At 37.0% G+C, this 19,519-nt stretch overlaps 1 protein-coding gene across 1 annotated transcript in view; it reads right to left on the minus strand.

Annotated features, from left to right (window-relative positions):
• Nucleotides 1-19,519, minus strand: part of PIK3C2G (phosphatidylinositol-4-phosphate 3-kinase catalytic subunit type 2 gamma) — a 216,234-nt gene that overhangs the window by 101,040 nt on the left and 95,675 nt on the right. The window contains exons 16-17 of the mRNA XM_067289854.1: nucleotides 17,715-17,808; nucleotides 16,412-16,506 (exon numbers count right to left, since the gene is read on the minus strand). Of these exons, the coding sequence (XP_067145955.1) occupies nucleotides 16,412-16,506; nucleotides 17,715-17,808 (189 nt within the window). The remainder of the gene's footprint in view (nucleotides 1-16,411; nucleotides 16,507-17,714; nucleotides 17,809-19,519) is intronic.

A 19,519-nucleotide genomic window follows, 5' to 3' on the forward strand; every position in this document is an offset into this window, starting at 1 on the left:
TACCTTTCCTCCCCTTCACCATCATTCACACGCTTGCTCCCTTTGTATCAGGCAAATACTCAAAATCAACCACGTTTCTGCTATTTCTCCTTAGCTGTGGGCTCTGAGTGAGCAAAAATCTATGTGTCAAAAATTAATACTGATAAGTGTCATGTTATCTGTCTCTACCAGCAAAGCTATGGCAGTACACATGGAGTTGCAGTCATGGGGGAGCCTTGCCGAGCTTTGCAGGCTTAGTCACCTCCTGCAAACTGCTGATTAAAAAACTCCTGGTGATAAAACAGAGCAACAGCCAATGACTTTTTGTGTGTCAGCTTTAAACTGATGCAAGAAATGATATTAAAATGGGCTGTTATTCAAGTGGCTTTCCATTTGCATACCATGACCAAGCAATCTAGTTCTGAGTGACGCACAGCACAAAGCACTGGCAATTACAAGAATATTGGCCACGATGGCTACTTAAATTCATTTTGACAAACTGCCCTATCAACAGAAGCACATGCATGATAATGTGGGTTATGCAAGTCACTTAGAAGCTGGGAAAGCAGTGCATACTGGAAAATTAAAAGTTTAATTAATAAAACTGCTTCTCTTGATAGAAATCAGCACACACAACTGAATGACATTGTGGAGGAGGTTAAGTAGAAGAATAAATACTAACTGTTAATACTAGTTATGAAGACAGCCCAGACTCAACAGAAAAAATGCTACAGGTCAACCTAGAAATTAGTTGAGCTAGGAAAACAGAGTTTTATCAGCTGTTGTTATGTCAAATCCTAAGCAGTGTTGAAATGATGTGCTGTCCAACCTCCTCTGTGCCCCATGCTTACAGGATTGTTATTACAGATAGCAATGCCCTAATTGCAGGATAGAACTCCACCTTCCTCAGTGACATACAAACAACATCTTCCCGAAGCTAAAGAATTATAGTGTGTTATAGTCCTCAGGATGAGGGATTATTCTTTAACTTAATGCAACATGCCCACAGATTTGGCTCTGGGAGTCCCTGATTCAATCGCCTGTACATTAGCCAAGATGGAAGCTGCCTTACTAACACTAATGAGCCTGGTAATATCAATTCAGTAATTTCAAATTTTTTCAGTACATCACATAATTTTGTGCTAATCCAGGACATTTATACCTATTTAATATCAGATGACATAACATAATTTCTCATTTAATGCTAATTGAAAACTACTGGTTTCTTATTCCAAAGAGCATTTGCTGTCACTTACAACTTATGGTTCTTTACAGAGCTATTATTCAAGTAATATCATCATTAAATATTATGTTTTCTGTCTAGTTGCAGAGCTTTTATGCATAAGCATGTGAATGGTGATATGAGCAGAATGGAACACTCAAGAAATTTCTCTTTACAAGTTTTCATTTTAGCGATTTTTCTTCATATTTTCATTATATTTTTGTAAAATTTCTCATTGAAAGAAATAAATAAAAGTAGAAGAAATTACTATTCATTTAAACAGGGCTGAACTTATTCTCCCTAGATTTTTTTTTTTACTAAAAACTAAGTTTTGTTCAGCTTGCCTTCATACTTGGTTTTTTCAGAAGCTGCAGAAGGAAGTGCACATCCCTGCTGCTGCACCATTTACTCTTATCCTAATGCAAAAGACAAAATCCCTCCCTGGCTACAAATGAATGTCAATATTTATAGATTCAAGAAACCACCATGAGGTAAAAGGAAGCACACTTCATTACACTTCTGGGTGGAAGACAGTACTAACATTTGTGTGATGGAGTGTTTACAGGGGCCCAACATCATAATCACTTATTGTAAATGGAATTCCCTGGGGCTGATCATGTTGTTTGACTGTTCTTACCTGTCTGGAATCCTATCCAATAGTTTCCACTATGATACTGTCTTCTAGCTCTATCTTGAAGTTGTGTAGAACACTAGAGAAAATTATTGATGAAAGGCTCCATACAACAGAGGATACCTATGACCAAGTGCCTTATTTAGGAAACACTCATATTGTTCTCAGTCCTTCCTAAAATGAGATCACTCTTCCTGCAAGACTTTGTCTAAAGACAACCCTAATGGATCTAGAATCTAAGAAACTAGGAAGCTGAAATATGAAACAAACAAGGACCATTACAGAATTCATTTGTAATTTGCAGAATCACATAACTGAGGTCAGAAGGGACCTGAGGAGATCTGCCAGTCTGATCACCCACTTGAAGCAGAGGAGCTTTGACATTAGATCAGGTTGCCCAGGAGGCTTAGCCTGAGCAGCAGAGTGAGAGAGTTCGCAAGACAGGGGAAGGAACAGAGGTGCAATCTGACCATATGATGTTGAGTCCCCAGAATGGAGGGGTAATTACAAAATGACAGGCAGGCACTTCTGGCTGGGGCACAAGTCATAGGAACAGAAAATATTTCAAAATCTCTGGGATACAGACTCATTTGAGAATATAGGCAAAGGCTCCATATTATTCTTCAAATCCTCTAAACCATGTCAGCCAGAACTGTTCTTGGTATAGAATAGCAGAGATTGAAGCTTTGCCTATGCCACTATCTTGAAAATATTCTCTTGTGTGTTTGCAATGCAAAAATTGAAGAACCTCTTTATCTGAATAAAGAGCTTACTTTATAATTACAACTATTTGGCCTAAAGTCTTCTAGATTCTTACAAAGCTTTGTCAGTCACAGGAAGACAGTTCAATTAGAATCAGGATGTATGTGAAATGATCAAGTCAAGTCCCCAGTGACTCCTCTGAAAATGCAGTTGATGGCTGCTTATTTTCTAGAATCCATAACATGGATTAAGATAGAAACACAGGGTGGTTACAGGTATAGGCACAAGGGTCTCCAGAGGAACATGTAGCAATACAAGCAATCAAACCAAAATTACACTACAGAGGGGACAGTAATCTCATAGGTTATATCTGGAAAGAATGCTTTTTCTGTGGAAATGGTTTGAGATTTCCCAGTCCTCTCGGGAGGATTGGAGAGGTCTGAGGAGATCTTCACCCAAATCTAAATTTTCCAGCTGGGAGAAATTAACTCTTCTACTTCTTAGGGAGCACAGCAGAAGCTTTCCTCTTTTGCTTTTCAGCATCCACCCTACTTTAAAGACTTAACTTTGCTATCCTCTAAGTTCCCACAGTGTCCATCAAAAAACCTCTTTATCTCTTACCCTAGGGAACTAAAACCTCTTTTGCATCCTTTCAAACCTTGTTCCACTCTGCTGTGCAGACACTGGTAACATTGTGTCAATTCCTTTCCACTCTCAAACTAGTAAAGGCTGCTCTGACTTCTGAGCTTTGGAGAAAAATTAGGATCTTGAAGCAGGAGGGACAGAAATGTCTACATAGCTGGGTGGTGCAAATTCCCAGTTCCAACCCTTTCTTTCGACTACCAGAAATATGTTGCTTTACACATTACATCCCCTACTGACTTCCAAGTAAATCCTGAAGAAAGTCTTCTGTTTCCAAATATTAAACAGCACAGATAAAGGATAAAGACTGTGTGCACCACTGTATATAGATCTGTTAACATACAAACGCCATCGCACCCATGTGAGAGAGCACTGGTCTGGGAATGGAGAGGAAGGTGGCCTTGAGCAAACTGCTGTAACTCCACCGGATGACAGACTTTGAGCAACAGCTAGGGGAAGCTCAACATAAAAAAACAAGCACTTCTGTATGGGAAGAAAGATTATTTTTTTTAGTCTAGGGTATAAGCCCTGCAATACAAGCTGGAAAAATGAAGCATAAGAAGCAAAAAACAGGATCTTACTGAGAGAGATGGTGAGGGCCTCTGCTGTTTACAGTGAAATACTTAGAGCCACCTTTTATCTCTATGGATTTGAACTCTCCAAATCATTTATTGGATGAGATGAGAGAGGAAAAAGCCTGTGAGAGAGGGAAGGTGCTGATTCGAAAAGATCATCTATTTATGTATGTGCCATTGCTTCTTCATTCAAGTGACCCTTAAATTTATGTTACTATGTCATATTATTATGTTTTAATACCTATCTCAGCGTGCGCTCTCTCTCTCTCTCCCTCTCCCTCTCTTTTTAGTGCAGAGGGTTTTCCTTTACCTAGTTTTACTAATAAGATGGTTCATTTACTCGCTTATCCACTACAGTTTATTCTTATTCATATTACAGAAGCATATGGTAAGATGTGTAAACCAAGAAAAGATGTGTAAACCAAGAAAAGTTAGCAAACAGAGCGATCCTTTTCCTAATTTGGGCTAGACAGTCTCTAAAAGCCATCTCCTAAGACATCTTAATATTCATCTTGATCATCACTGCAGTTCTTCTCATCATTAACAATGTTGTCAATGGTAACAAAAGGGGTTGGTTTTCCTTCCACATCCATTTATCCACACAGCAGAATCTGCACAATTCTGGAGTTACAAATGCCCTGTTTCGTTCTGCTTGCACGGCTCAACCACACCTCGGAAATTCAGTACAACTCAGTACAATTTTTTTCTGATAAGACAAACAGCCAGCATGCTATTTGGCTTTCTGTCTACTAAAATCCTGAAATAAGTAGAAATAAAACAAGAATAGAAACAAATTCCTATTCACCTGTTAGAATTTTCAGTGCAGGTAATTCATACTAGCTCTTTGAAAAAAATGGACAAATGAAAAACAATTGCAATTCTTAAATTAATAAGATGGCAGCATTTGGAAATCTAGCACTGAAGCTTTGATCAAATCTACAACCAAATAATTTCCCATGTACATGCTGCAATTTGCATTGTATTCTTTGTCTTAAACCCACCCTATAATAACACTCAACCTATAATAACCCATCACATAACAACACTTTTTTTTCCAACATAACCACTTGAGTTTTCACTGAAACAACTGCTATCAGTGAGCAGTTGTCACGTGACATACTGCATAAATAAGATGCAAATGGTATTTCATAAACTACTGTGCTTAAAAAAAAAATCTGTTTTCAATGAGCTAGTAAGTGAGACAGTCTGCCAACAATTTAGGACCAAGCAGTTCAGACAAACACTAAGAAAAGAAGTATCTTGTATAAAAACTTTTGTATTAGGTATTGTCTTAAAATATTAATTGTATCTCCCCTAAGGTTTAAGAGCTCAAAAATTCTTGGTGGTTTGTGTTAGAATGAATGGGATACTTTTCAACCATGTATGGAAAAATTATTGGTAAACCTTTCAAATTAGCTCAGTGTCACCCTCACTGGGTTACTCCGGGTTTAAGTCTCCAGTGTCACATCTCCACTGACTAGCCTAAGTATTAAGACATTTTTCTCAACTTCATCCTGCACTGGAGATACCTTCTGAATGTCTCTGTTCAATGTTTCTGTGAAAAACTTTGATTTTGACGATGAAAATTTTTCTCCCCTCCCCAAAAAAACAGTGAAAAATTCCTGACTAACTCTACCTTGCATCAAACTTCAGCAGTGAGTCACATAACAGAGAATTATTTCAGTAAAACTACCGCTATTGCTATAATATTGGGATAATGTATTTCTTTGAATATCTTTTTATAGGAATAATGGCCCTTCAGAGACAATAGGCAATTTTTGTAGCCTGATTTCCTTTTCAAATGGTTTAAATAATGTCAGAAATTTTACCAAGCAGTATTCTGTATATTTGATACACATCACAGTGGAAGCTTAAGAACAATCCAGGTATTTCTCTTTCAACTGATATGTCTACTGGTTGTACAAACTATTGGGTAGAGTTTTACAGGTTTTATGTTTGAAAGGAAACTTAATTCCTTTAGATTCATGGGTTATTTTCTGTTATTTAATTCAAGTCTACAACAAGCCTAAGTTTTAACCAAGGGGCTCTTTGCCAAGAAAACACTGACTAAGACTATGTCAGACATGGTCCATTGCGTAATTCTCTTGCTTGAAATGAGGTTATTACAACATGTTAGTAGTGTCGTTCAAGCAAAAAAAAAACCCAAGACAACTCATCAGACAGTTCTTTCTTTCTTCTCTCAGCTTATTTTTAATTTGGTGCTGTTCCAAATGACAATGTTATGATTACAGAGTAATATTCCATTTAGTATGGGTGAGCATTCAGAAAGCAATTAATGCTTAAGAAAACATTTTCAAACACCGAGGATTTTACAAATTTAATCCTGGAATACTTATCATCTGAAAAGAAACTAAAAATACTGAATTGTTATGCATTCTTGACCTGGCAGGACCTTTTACCAATCATTCCCCTCTCCCCCCTAGAAATATCTCCTTTTGTTATAGTTCTTGAAGTTTTTATTTTAAAAACTATTAATAATTATATTTTATTTTACATTCCTGGTTTCTTTTCTCAGAAAAATTCCTATCAGTCAGAAAGTGATTTTCTGCCAAATCATGTATTGATAGAACATTTTCAACAAAGTCCAATTCATGATTTTCCTTTTCCTAATATTTCAGTCATTTAGACAAAGGTCCAAGACTCTACTTTCATCCTGATGAAGAAGAATGATTAAACCTAGAAATGTTAAGCACAGAAATGTACAGCTGACAGCAATGCTGAGATGACCAATAATTCATTACACTGAAGATCCTGTATCCACTTGAATTTTCTGTTTATTCATACTTTTCCCTAAAGATGTCCCTGAAAATGTTGATAAATAGGAATGATTTAAAACTCAAACCTATCAGAATAAGGCTATGGTCAAAAGCACACGAAACTACAAACAAGTTCTCCCAGCATATCAACACAAGAAGCTCAGAATCTGCACTGCATTTATACAAGTCTTGAGGTGAGAACTTTGTGAAATACATTTAGAGAAAAATGGATTGAAAAAAACTCTCTAGGATAAACTGAAGATAAACTTTACCAACAACTGGTTCAAATAAGCAGAGGTAAAACACAACAGGCTAGTGAGCTGGTAAGAGCAAAAAAGCTCTATCACAGAGCAAGCCTTACATAAAATAATGTGAATCTGAAACATCTGTAGATTCATTTTGCATTCAGTAATTGCCATTTATAGAAGAAAATCATCATACAAAGGATCATAATAGAAGTTTCTAAACATTCACAAAAGACAAAAAGCGGAAGTGCAACATAAAAGGAGAATAAAATAAACTTTTTAGGTATTATATATGACAAATTTAAAATAAGGTGTCCTCTCATAATATTTCACTCCAGCAATCAAAATTTATTTAGCAGCACCATGATCTTGCAGCAGAGAAGCAACCCACCAGAGAATCACTCTCAACTGCAGGATGAAACATTTAACTAGAGAAACAGCAGCAGCTGTGAATCTCAAGAAACTCTCCATGCATTTAGCTCTCCTACTTAGGAATTTACTCTCCTCAACCATTATGGACTGATTTGGAAATTTTGCATCATCTTTACATTTCAGCTACTTTTATTATTTATTATTCTGATTTTGACATTTCAGATTATTAAAGTTGTTGATGATCTTCATATGTTGGTCTAGCTCAATGAAAACTCAAAGCAAATTTCAGTGCAGAGACATAACTTCATGGATTATGTTCTGTCATCTCTTTCCAGCAATGTTTTTCACAGAATAAAAACCAAAACAACTCCTTCGCATCAATCAATCAAATTCACCTCTGAAAATTATCCACTTGAAGTGACAGAACTAGATGAATGCTTTGTCAAAAGGTTTCCTGATTTACAACTACTTTGATTTACATCCCAAATATTCCTCTGGGACAGATGGAGATTACATGATGTATCCATCAGGAAAGATTTTAGCTCTCCATTCATTTTTGAAGGAAGCAATAATAAAACATTTTTATGTAAAAAAGATGAAAGCTGCAGATTAAAGCCTAGCATGACGGTTGCCCAGAACCCTGCTCTGAACCCTCCCTCAGCAATGCCAGCTCCACTTCCTCAGTTAAAAGCACCACTATGGCACATGCAAAGGGATGCTCATCTTTCTCTTGTGCCAGAACAGCTGGAGAAGGGGAGTTTTCAAAACTGTTCTGCACAATAAGCAGGTCATCTTAGTCCATCAAATCAGAGACACAGTTACAGACCACCAAAATGTCATGTTTAATCCTTTCCACACAGGATACCCAAAAGGCAACACCCATATTCCATGTTCAGTTAAATTATTAGAGGGGTTGTGATATATATGCTTTGAACCTACTAGGGAGTTTTTCAGCAGAACTGAAGAACTATCCACTTCGGTATTTTTAAATGTAAAAGGAGCAAAATGAAAATAAAATAAATCAGACAAGCACTGTTTTGAAAAACAATGCACTGAAAATGTTTTCCTTAGTATTGCCTTATAAATCATAAAGCTGCAAAAAGAACTAAGGCCAATTGTTAAGGTTTTTTTTTCAGAAATCTTTTACATTTTTTAGATTATCTTTTCAATTCTGTTCATTTACACATATACATACTGATGTATGTTTTCATTATACTAGCACACTGATAACTTTGGCACCTGCAGACTTTTTTATGTTTCACTTGGCAAGGTTAATCCACCTCAGATATGATCCTTGGCATGGAATTTCCTCTATTCCAAAGCAGGGGGGATAACTGTCTCTACACTGAAAAACTAATTTAGCTGCAGTGGAGTACTTGCCTGTGCAAATACACTCAGTGACACAAATGACCATGCTCTACTCTCTTCTCACCTTGACAAATGGTCAGCAAGGTGCCTTGCCTCTTCTTTTTCACACCTTCGCTCAGTTTGGAAAAACCCATAGCACTGCCTAGAATTCTAAATATGCAAGAACGCACTCAGTCTACAGACAATGCTGGCTAAATCATTAAAAACAGACACATATGCACAACTACTTGATTTATGATCTTTGTCACAAATTCACCAGATTGTATCATATTCACCAAATTACAAAGAGGCATAGCTTTATTTGATTTATTAATCTTTAATTGGATTTTTTAAAGTAATTTTTAACAGAGTGGGAAAAGTAATAACCTGCTCTTTATATTTCAAATGTCAAAATGCCATGTTCAGGTTCTTTGTTGATCTTTCCCAGTATTGTTTGAAATTTGCTTATTAATTTTTTGGAACTTATTTTCTATTTCCTTTAATTTAAAAGTTTAGAAGTTAAAAAAGTTAACTTTTTACTCATAATATTTCAATTTGTAAAGAGAATCATAGCATCTGCAAGGTCTTTGTTCTTTGGCCAATAAATGTTATGTGCAAGCTCCTTTAAAATTAAGTAAGTGAACTTAGTTCTAGTGGAATGTATTGCACTGAGTCCCACAGAATAACTGCCTGATTAAAAGGCCACTGAAGTCAATGGAAAGATTCTCATAAAGTGCAAAGAGGTTTGGATTCAGACCTTTTTCCTCTGTATATGGAACAGTATAGTCAGAAATTTGACAAATTTACCTATTAAACTGCAGAACACCTGACAACCTGCCTCTAGCTATGCCTGAAAGTAACATTTCTAGCATGGAAACTAGGGCATTCAGATTTTGGATTCTCTCAGTCATTGTCGATCTGTGCTGAACTTTCCAGGATATGTTTATAGGATTAAATGAGAGACACAGGGAATGTTTAGTGGCCCTGGGGCCAAACGGCATAGGCGTAACACTTAACAGGGCTAGTTCACTCCACAATACACAGTCTGCAATGACACTAGACAGTACTTGACTCCAGGTCTCTCTGGTGCTCCATGTGCTGCCCTGTGGTTCGTCGTAAGACACAATTCAGGGTGTGTGCGCGTATGTGTGTGTTTCAGTTCAGAGGGTCAGAAATACTGTCAGGGTTATGTTATAGCCCATGTATGCCACAGCAATCAAATGAGACTGAAGGTCAGTGTTATTTGCCCTCAGATGGGTCACACGAGCATGCAAGTGTGGTTACAGAAAGGAGTAGCAGTAAAGGACAGTGTGCCAAAGCTGGTGCAGTTTTGCCCATACTGTTTTTTGGGGTGAACTATTCCAAAACTGTGCCCAGGTGCTGTCTTGGAGAAAGCAGTCCAAAACAGTGCCAAATAGGAAGGCGGCAGTTTTGAAGTATGGCTGACCGGAAGTCTAGCTTTTCGTCTTGCTCCTCCGACCTCTTTTATCGAGCAGTACTGACAGATCCAGAGCAGCCAGGTAACATTATCTTACCAATTACAGCTATAGTTGCAGCCAGCTCACTTCTCATTTTCTTTAGAGCTGGAAGAAAGCAAGCCCAAAATAGTAATTTTGGTTAAAAACTAATGTGTTGATTAAAATGTACTACTTGCTCGCTCAATCTCTGACTTAGGAAGGTCAAAAACAACAGCTAAAGAGTTATGCTACTTCTTTGTGCTTCTTCACAACAAAATCTCTTTGTTTCATTTGACATTTCTTTCTCTAAAACTGAGTCTGAGGAAATGGAAAATCTGTATATTAGGAAACAATATAATTATTTCTTTGTTTTCCTAGGCAATACTCCAAGTCCCACATGGCTAATAATGAGAACTTAGCACAACTGGAAGATTGTCTAACAAAAATAAGGGCCTAATGGTGTTATTTACTACTATATAGATAAATAAGGAGGAAAACCAACTTCAAATTATTGGCATTTCAAAAGTAAGAATTATGAGTTCTGTATTAAAATCCCTAGATGTGAATCCGCTCTATAGTTTAGGTTCTCCACAATCTAAAACACAATGATGATCACACCAAGTACTCCTAATTCAGGTGAAAGTTATTATCACTCAGATGAATGATACACCACTCTAGCAGGCTGTAAAATTAAGCAACTCCAAACTTGAACTCCAGTCCTAATCCAGAGTAGCAAAACAACTGATCACACACATATTGGGACTGATTACTCACAGATTTAAAGTTACATAAATGATTAAGTGTTCTGATTCTGGTCAGTAAGAAGGACCAAATTAATGCAAAACTAAACTGATGCCTTCTGAATTTACATCTGATGTCATTTTAATGGTTTGGGCTTCTCAGACTGTTCTACATAGCTATTTAAGAAGTCAATTAATAATGAGCAGAGTTGACAACCTCTGACTGTGTGTGAGAGAGACACAAGAGTGTGGGAGGAGACAGAGTTGGAGGATGGCAGCCTGTCCAGAGTTCAGATAATTAAGAGTGTTGGACAGCCAAGACTCTGCTTGGTTTATTCCTTTTTTTGAAGACTTTGAGTAAAATATGGCTAATGTGGATCAGTTTTAACAGCAAAAAATACATTTCCTTTGGCAAAATATGAAACAATAATCTATTGTTCCAAAGTTGGAGTGCTGAATGAAACAAAGTGGCAATGATTTTGGAAAACAAAGTACTGAGGGCCAAATCTCCTAATGGTAGAAAATTTAATGAGGTCTTTTTAAATTACCATTGGATTTTGTGTCATTAGGCTCCTTTATACAGTTCTTAGGTTCTTTTTTAGTTACTGCAGGAGTCCTCTTTATATAGAAAAAGAAATAAAAATAACATATGATGTTTTAGCCTTGAAATCCATAGTCTAATTCACATTGCTTTCAGTGGGCTGGAATTCAATGAGAGTTTCTTTTTAGCTCAGTCTTTGTTTATCTACAAGGTGTGTAGAGGTAAAGGTGGAGAACTACTTCCTTTTCTTACTGTTCTCAGTCAGAATGTAGCTGAGAATAAATCTCTTAGAGACCTTAGAAGACTAGTTACAAAAGGACATTTTGCCTCCAGTGGTTTTTTTTCTTTTCTTGAGCTAAGCATACTAGATTCTCAGGCTCTACTAAAATGTACAAACACTCATACTGCTCCACCACAGTGAAACCTGTTCTTTCCACCACCTTCAAGCAGCTGTCACAAATCTTAGAGACACCACATTTCTCCCCATTACTCAATCTGCCTGCGGAAGGTAACTGTCTGCAAAACATCCTCCTGGCCACATGGTGCCCCAGCCAGCTGTGTTAATTGTGTGGTGCAGCTGCCACCTGAGAAAGTAGCTAAAAGCAAAAATGCTGCAAGCAAGTGGGAAACTGATGGGCAGGTTGCCAGGCAGAAGGGTGGCTTAAAACTGGAACACAAAAGCTGAGAAAAAGAGTGCCTGAAACCCGGTAGCAAGAAGATAAATAAAGACTTTCAGCAGGCAGGAAGGCCCAAAGGGGCTCATCAGATTTCTTTCCCCTCGAGCAACTTGGTGCATTGCTAGAACCAGTTTAATACCTTCTCTTCTCAACGTACTCCGGGAGAGAAGAAATCTTGCTCCAGCCTTCTGCCCTCCTGGGAACTCAGATGGGTAAAGACTGGAATCAGAGACAACTTCTAGAAGATAGTGGGGCAGTGTAAATGTTCCCCATGCCTCACATTTGTGAGGGACTTATCTTGAAGACTAACATGGGATTTAAGCAGTACATGGGTCCTGTGCTGGCACTGTACATACGGGCAATTTTTAGACCCCAAGAAGGGGAACACGTTCAAATGGAATAGTGAGGAGCTGAACCACTGAGGGATGCAGAAGGCCCAAATTCCTCAAGATTTTGGGGGGGGGATAAGTTGCTCTTGTGAAGAAACAAAATCAGGAATTAAGATTAAATTACCTGTTCACCCTAAATAGTACATTTAATGGGACAAATTGACAGATGACATAAGCACAGAACAGGCTTGCTTTCACTGAAGCTACCCTGATTTAAAACAGCTAAAGATATGACCCAACAAACTTAAAATGAATATTCTATCTGTTCTGTCCACCTTTGCCAATTACCGTTCCATACTTTTTTAAATACAATCTTGAGAAAAACTTAACATTGCTTTATGGAAAGGAGTTCAACAATTTACTACCCAACATTAATATTAAAAAAGAGATGAGCTGGTACATTATTACTGGCTAACTGCTTATCTCTGGTGTGCAGAGAAATTGTGTCAATTTTAAATAATTGAGCAATTATTAAAAAATTATGTTTGTCATTAATATGTTAGCAATGTTGCCAGTCACCACCAGTTATGGTAACTAGTTTCTAGACATACAATGGAGTTGTAAAACATGGAAGTTAAAATCAACTCACTTCTCGTCAGTGGTTGTGAAAGTGCATCACTAGTTTCATGAATTGCATTAGACTTCCTTTGCAAATTTCCATTTTGGGAAGGTACACAGTGCACAAAGTTAGGTTATTTAATAATGAAATGTTAATGCTATTTATCATAATTAAAAATAGATATAATCTTGTTTTTAATGTTTGTTTTTACCAGTCTTTGTCTCTAAGACCGCGTTTGATTGCTAATTTGGTAATCATCTCAAGGAACTGGAATGAAACACTTCAGAGAATAAAATGCCTAACCTAACTGCATTTCTTAAAAGAAATTATTCAAGTGTGCATGAGTGTGCATGCACACACGTGTTGCCCACATTATTAAATCACTGAGCTTCTTTTTAAAATCTCTTTAGAACTAAGTGAAAGAAAACCTCTGTTTTCCATTACTTTTATATGGATTGTAATTTAATTTGCAAAGTAGAAGAAAGCCTTTTTTAATAGAAAGCATGAAAATACTGTTACATTCTCCAAATAAAATCTATTACTTGGAAAACTACCTTTTGAAATTCTTTTAAAATTCTAAGTTATGTAAATTGAAATGTTAGGTAGAAGTATTTTACTACTGCAGAACATTGTGGAGCAGAGAAGCAAAAGAAGAACGTGTAGTGTGTTGAATAGAAAAGGTAAGTTTTTAAAAGGTGGGTGCCATATTTAAGTTCTTTAGTTTACATCAAAACATTTGAACAAGAAGCCTAATTAAAAGAGGTAAACCAGCTCCTTCCATTACAGTGAGTGAGACTCAATTACTTTGGGCACCTAAACTTATATGAAGCACCACAGGTTAGTCAGGCTTTTCAAAAACTATCAATTTTTGAAATTGATAGCAGTCTGCCAGCAAGTATATGTCATGTGAAGTATCTTCCCGCCTAAAACTAATGACTACTTAATTTACTTTGGGTGTAAACAGTTATACCACTGTACTTCTAAGAGTGAAAACTACAGAGGTGGTTACTGTTATTTCTATCTATTGTATTTGCTGATGTTTTCACACTCTTCCAGGTTTTGACCATATCCTAAGACCTGCTCATTAGGTGAATTTGTTCTCAGAAATCAGTAATCTGTGGCTATTGTTGACAGCTTGATCCAGGAATGTGGCTAGTAAATGAGCAAACACAGTACAGGACACTGGTTATGGAGATTCTCATCCAGACTGGGCATGCTTGTTAATAATAATTTCCAGACCCAAAGAGCTTCCAATTAAATAAAAAGCAAAGTATTATTTTTCAGATATGGAACTGAAGATCTGAAAGACATTATTCTAAGTAAACATTAAGCCTGAGGCAGTGCGCGAAAGAGAATCCAGATAGCCATACCCCAATCCACTGCCATTGTGTTTCTCTTTCCATGTATTATCTGCTTTTTTGGATAACAAGGCCCTGGCAGCAAGATTCATAAGCTTATCAAACTGACAGGGCAAGTTAGCAGATTCTAAGGCTTAGCTGGCAATGTACTCTGCAGTTAAGTTATCAAGATCCTGATTCGCACAACCCTAAAACGTCAGTAAGACAATACTGAAAAATAAGGATTTAAAAAAACCTACGTTTTTGTATTGTAAGAAAATTTACGTTTTTGAAATGTAAATCTCTTCAAATATATACTAATATAGATGAATGTGTATATATATATATACACACACACATACATACACACACACAAAGACATGTTAAATTCAAGACTTAATCAAATGATCTTCCTCTGGGAAACTACAGTCCACATCTCAGGTAGGAGATACTTTTACACTTGTTTATTTAGGGATAAATAGCAAATCCCTATTTATACAATTTATAAGTATTGTTTATGGGAACTGCCTGCAATCTTGTGCAACTTTAGGATACGTGTAACTAAAAGGAAGTTTAGTAAGCTAGTATTTTCCATCTGCAGGAGGATAATCAAAATATTTAATATACACTCAGTAGCTGATTTTATCTCCAATCGCTAGTGTACACAGGGAGAAAAAGTGCTTGAATACCAGTCCATGGTTGGATGATATGAACTGGGCTGCTATCAGTTTAAAGACAGAAAATACAATGAACATTCAGAAATATTCTATTAGATGAGGGTATGTACAGTTTTTGGCATTATATTTTGCCACATTAAATTATACTGTGCCAGATAAGGAAGGGCAAACTTTACTTTTTAATAAGCTATTATTCAATATGGAATATCTGCTGTATATTACCCAAGACTACATTATCAGACTGCTTGAGCAGAATTTGGGGGAAAAAAAAGTGTGGGGGAGAGGGAGGGATCTACACATGTCTGCGTCGCAAAGCAAAGAGGAAGAAGATTACAGATACTCATCAATTTTTCTCCTGACTTCACAGGAGCTAAGAAAACACAAGCAGATTGATGATGTTCCTACTGTTCATTCACTTGAGAAACCATTTCTAATTGTACAGGAAAACTATCATCTCACTGGGCACATTTAAGAACTCTAGACTAGGTATTTTATATCCAGTATTACTAGGTTAATGATAAGGTGGTAGAAGTCTCAGTCATGCTCTGGGCACTGTCAGAAAACTGGCTGGCTAAAAGTGATTCCTCTGTATTTGACAGATATGCTCATTATGCATATTATTATTATCATGCTCATTTCAGTGAAACAAACATATTCATAACTCTATTTTATCCCCACTAATACTTACAGAGATCATGTAGGTATGAAAGTACGATCTATGCTCTTTCCTACCTCACACTTCACCAAAAAAATGATTACATTTCAAGCTGTTGTCTTTGCTTTGCAGGGAGGAAAGCTTTTGCTTTCATGGGTCTGAACTAGTTGAACTCTAAATGACAGCTCAGTTCATTCATCATTACTAAACATGCAAAAAAAACCCAGCTTAATTTGCAGATCACAAGGTAGTACAGGTGACAGAAGGCCACATTCTTATTCAGAGAGCCTTGAAATAACAGCATAGCAAACAGAATAATCACTGCATGCAATAATACACTTACAAAGGTCCTTATATTGTACAGGTAGATGGTGAATGGTATTTACTGTCAGAACAGAACTGTTACATCTCCATAATCACTAAAAGGAAATGTTGGACAATCTACTATCACAAATCAGATGTATACGCAAAGGGTTAAGAGGTTCCCTTTGACACACATGAGAAGTCTTACATCTTCAGAAGAGGACAGAGAAATCACAAGAGCAGGATCCCTTATGAGCAAGCCAATGCTACTTGGAAATCTTATTTTGCAAAATTTAAGGAATCAAATTTTGGTTCTGCCTCCAATCAGAAAATGCAGAAGAGTACAAATGGTGTCTTACCTACAAGACCTGAACATTTTTTTTTCCTCAGGCAGGATGAGAGCAGAGGTAAATAGTTCTTTAAGCCAATTTACCCACACCCAGTACTGAAAAGAAAACAAAGAGGGTGCAAAAAATAACCTTCTTGTTTGTTTCAAACAAAAAGAGAGTTTGTCACTGAAAAAGTCATGACTAAAGTTCACTGCAACAGAAAATAGCTATAGTAAAAAAAGCAAATAATCCTACCAGTAAAGCTGATGGGCTACTTGGATGCTCTGAAGAGAGCGATTCAGTAAGAGTTTCACCAGAGGGCTTTCAAGACTCCATTCAAACTTGAGCACCTTAACAGATAAATTAATAACAAGAATCACTTACATGCTGGTTTTGCTGTTTTTCCTTTACAACAAAGTTAATCAGAAATAACATTATCTTTATGTGGCTAGTTTGAATGAAATAATCCAACATATGGAAAATGCCCGAAAAATGCAATGCAAAAAATGCAAAGAAACTTCAGGACATAAGCATTTACCATCATCTTTAAGAAAGGCAGGTATCATCAGGATTCCGTGTGTAACATATATGCATATATGCAATACTCCATCCTTTCCCTCCTTGAAAACTAAAAATACTATATTCAATGTTTCACCTGATTAGCTGGTTCAAAAATAAACTCCATCTGAAAACTGATTAGCAAAACAGAAGCTGTGAAAAGAGAAAGGCCCTATAAGCTTCCTATGGTGCTGCATGCTGCAAAGGTGTGAGAATTTCACTACTTCACAGTAATGGATTACATAAATATGCGTATACGCACAAATATATAAATATATATGTATACATGTGTATATGTAAATATATGTGTGGGAATGTGTGTATATATATTAAACCACAAAAGAATCTGAGGAGCTCTGAAATGCAGAACGATAAGCAATGTGCGTATAGCATGTGACAAAGCAAGGACATAAAGCTTTGAAGGTGGCTGGCTCCTCCTTAACTACAAAACAGAACCTACTCAACCACAAAGCAATTGTTTTCAAAGCAGTTGGGCCCGTAACTTGTAAAACATTCATTTCCAGTGAAAAGCAACGTACATCTGTAAAGAGACTATTCTACACCTAAACTGCCCAGTTACTATGCGCTGACAATGATTTTCTCTATACCTGTGGTATTTTTGTACTTCAATACTGTATATAGCCATCAAGAAAACTGATTCATTGCAACACCCTTTGCTGCTTTGACTGCAATGAAACCCTGCCCCTGGTCTGATGGTCATAGCAGCATTTCTCTTGTTCAGATGCATTTTTTTCTTTTTTTCTGCAAAAAGGCCTTCTTGCAGCGTACAGAAATATTCACTCAGCATGCCAAAAGAGAACCACAGTCTCTAGAGCAATCTATTGCTCAGCCTGTTGTTAATTCAATCACTGCATCAGCTGATCAGTCTTCCTTATTTATTTCTCTTATAATGTGTTAATCAAACTGAAAGAATCTGAGGTGTTTAAGGAACTTATTGATCTGGACAGAAAACTTCCTTGGCTATCAATTTCTTCCTTACCTGAACCAGCTGTGGGAGGTATTCTAACAATTCATCATTTGACAGATTTTCTATTTGTTGGACTGCTGTTCTGCGAATATCTTGATCTGGAAAACTAGAGCAAAACAAATAGACATCATTAAGAGCTACTGAACCACTGCTGATGCACTGCAACTCTCCAGAGCTCTCACTGATACAAAATATTAGAAAACCAAGTTTGCTCTCAAAATGGAATAGGAAGAAAATCAATTCATTTGCTTTACTGTAACAAGAGTCAAGAAACACACAGCAGATAAGTGGATTGACTGTTACAATGCCATACAAGAAAAAATAACCCACAACACTGATCTTCAGATACCTTTTTTTTAACTTGAGCCATCATATATTGTAATTTCCTTTATTTGTATTGAAGTATGAAGCTAATTATGGGCCTTCCTTTGCTGTTCTTATTTAGCTGAAATGAGAAATTTCTGTGCCATGGGAAATTTTAACAGTCACTTGAAGACTTCTTTTGTTCTTAATTCCAACACAAAAACTTGAAATTTCCCACAGAAAGGTTTTGTTTCAGATAATTAACCCAGTGTCAGCTCTTCTGGTTCATATTATAACACAATAAAATATTTTTAAACAGAAGTAAATTTGAAATGGAAAATACATTTTCTTTTTAATTTTCCTAAAGCAAAATTTTGTAAAGAATTGACACATTTGTACAGAAAGGTTCCAAGTCAGTGAAACAGCCTTTTCTGATGTGAAAATCTGCAATGAATATTCAGGATAAACTCTATTCTGAACAAACACTGGCTGAAACCAGATTGGATGTGGGCTGACTATAGACTTCACCACGGAGCTCTAGAAGTAACAATGATGAAAAGATGGTCTAGCAGCAATGATAAAACAGGGAAAAGAGGCTGGAGAATGCAGGTGGTCAAAATATTTTTAAGAAAGAAAAAGAATGCAATCTAAGTGTAACCTGACTGCCTAATCAAAATTGACTCTTAACTTTATCTTTTCAGAAGACAAAGTTTAAAGTGTTTCTCAACTTTTCAAAGGTGAAATGGTCTTTTAAGGATTTATTTTGAAAAAAATGCAATATAAAATTGATTTCCACTTTTGATGTGCTGCAGATGCGACATTAATAATGATACTCGCAGAACTTCACACACACAGAAGTCAGCTAGATTGCTTCCCAGGTGGCCGTTTTGCTACTGTCCTGTTTTTACAAGGAAAGGCCAGCAGAGGCATCCTTCTGGGTATGTCCCTTATGTAGTATCATCCCTAGCTACTTGTCAGTACTTGCAGCCTGTCCATCGCCATCCCAAGAGCTCTGTCTTTTCTGTCTTTTCCTGAAGCAAAGTGGGAGTGTTCGCACAAACCTTTCTGTTGCCAGCACCACAAGAGTGGTGAGAGCTCTGCCACAGGGGCAGAAATGTCCTCTGCCAGCACCACAGCCAATTAGATATTGTTCAAAAGAGCTGGTGGGCTGAGGGCAAGTCCCTGCCCCATGGAAAGCAGTGAACCCCACCACTTCTGAACTGATGGGGCTGTTGTGCTCTTTGAAAAATCTCTGTCTCAGTCTTGCTGATTTGGCAGTGTAGGCATGCACACACAATGAGGAGTAAAGGCCACAGATTTTGCTGTCAATTCAGCCTGGAGGAAATCCTTTGAAATCAGGACTGTCATGTATGGCAGAAGGCATCACGGGGCCACCAGTATTACTGCTATATGTGCTCAAAAAGCAGACTGCTCTGTTCCCAGCTTTCCAGCCAGCACCTTTTGCCAACAATATATCCAATACAAATAAATCAGAAGTGAAACACAAGAGACAG

The sequence above is a fragment of the Apteryx mantelli genome, chromosome 1 (assembly GCF_036417845.1).
Source record: "Apteryx mantelli isolate bAptMan1 chromosome 1, bAptMan1.hap1, whole genome shotgun sequence".
Lineage (NCBI taxonomy): Eukaryota > Metazoa > Chordata > Aves > Apterygiformes > Apterygidae > Apteryx > Apteryx mantelli.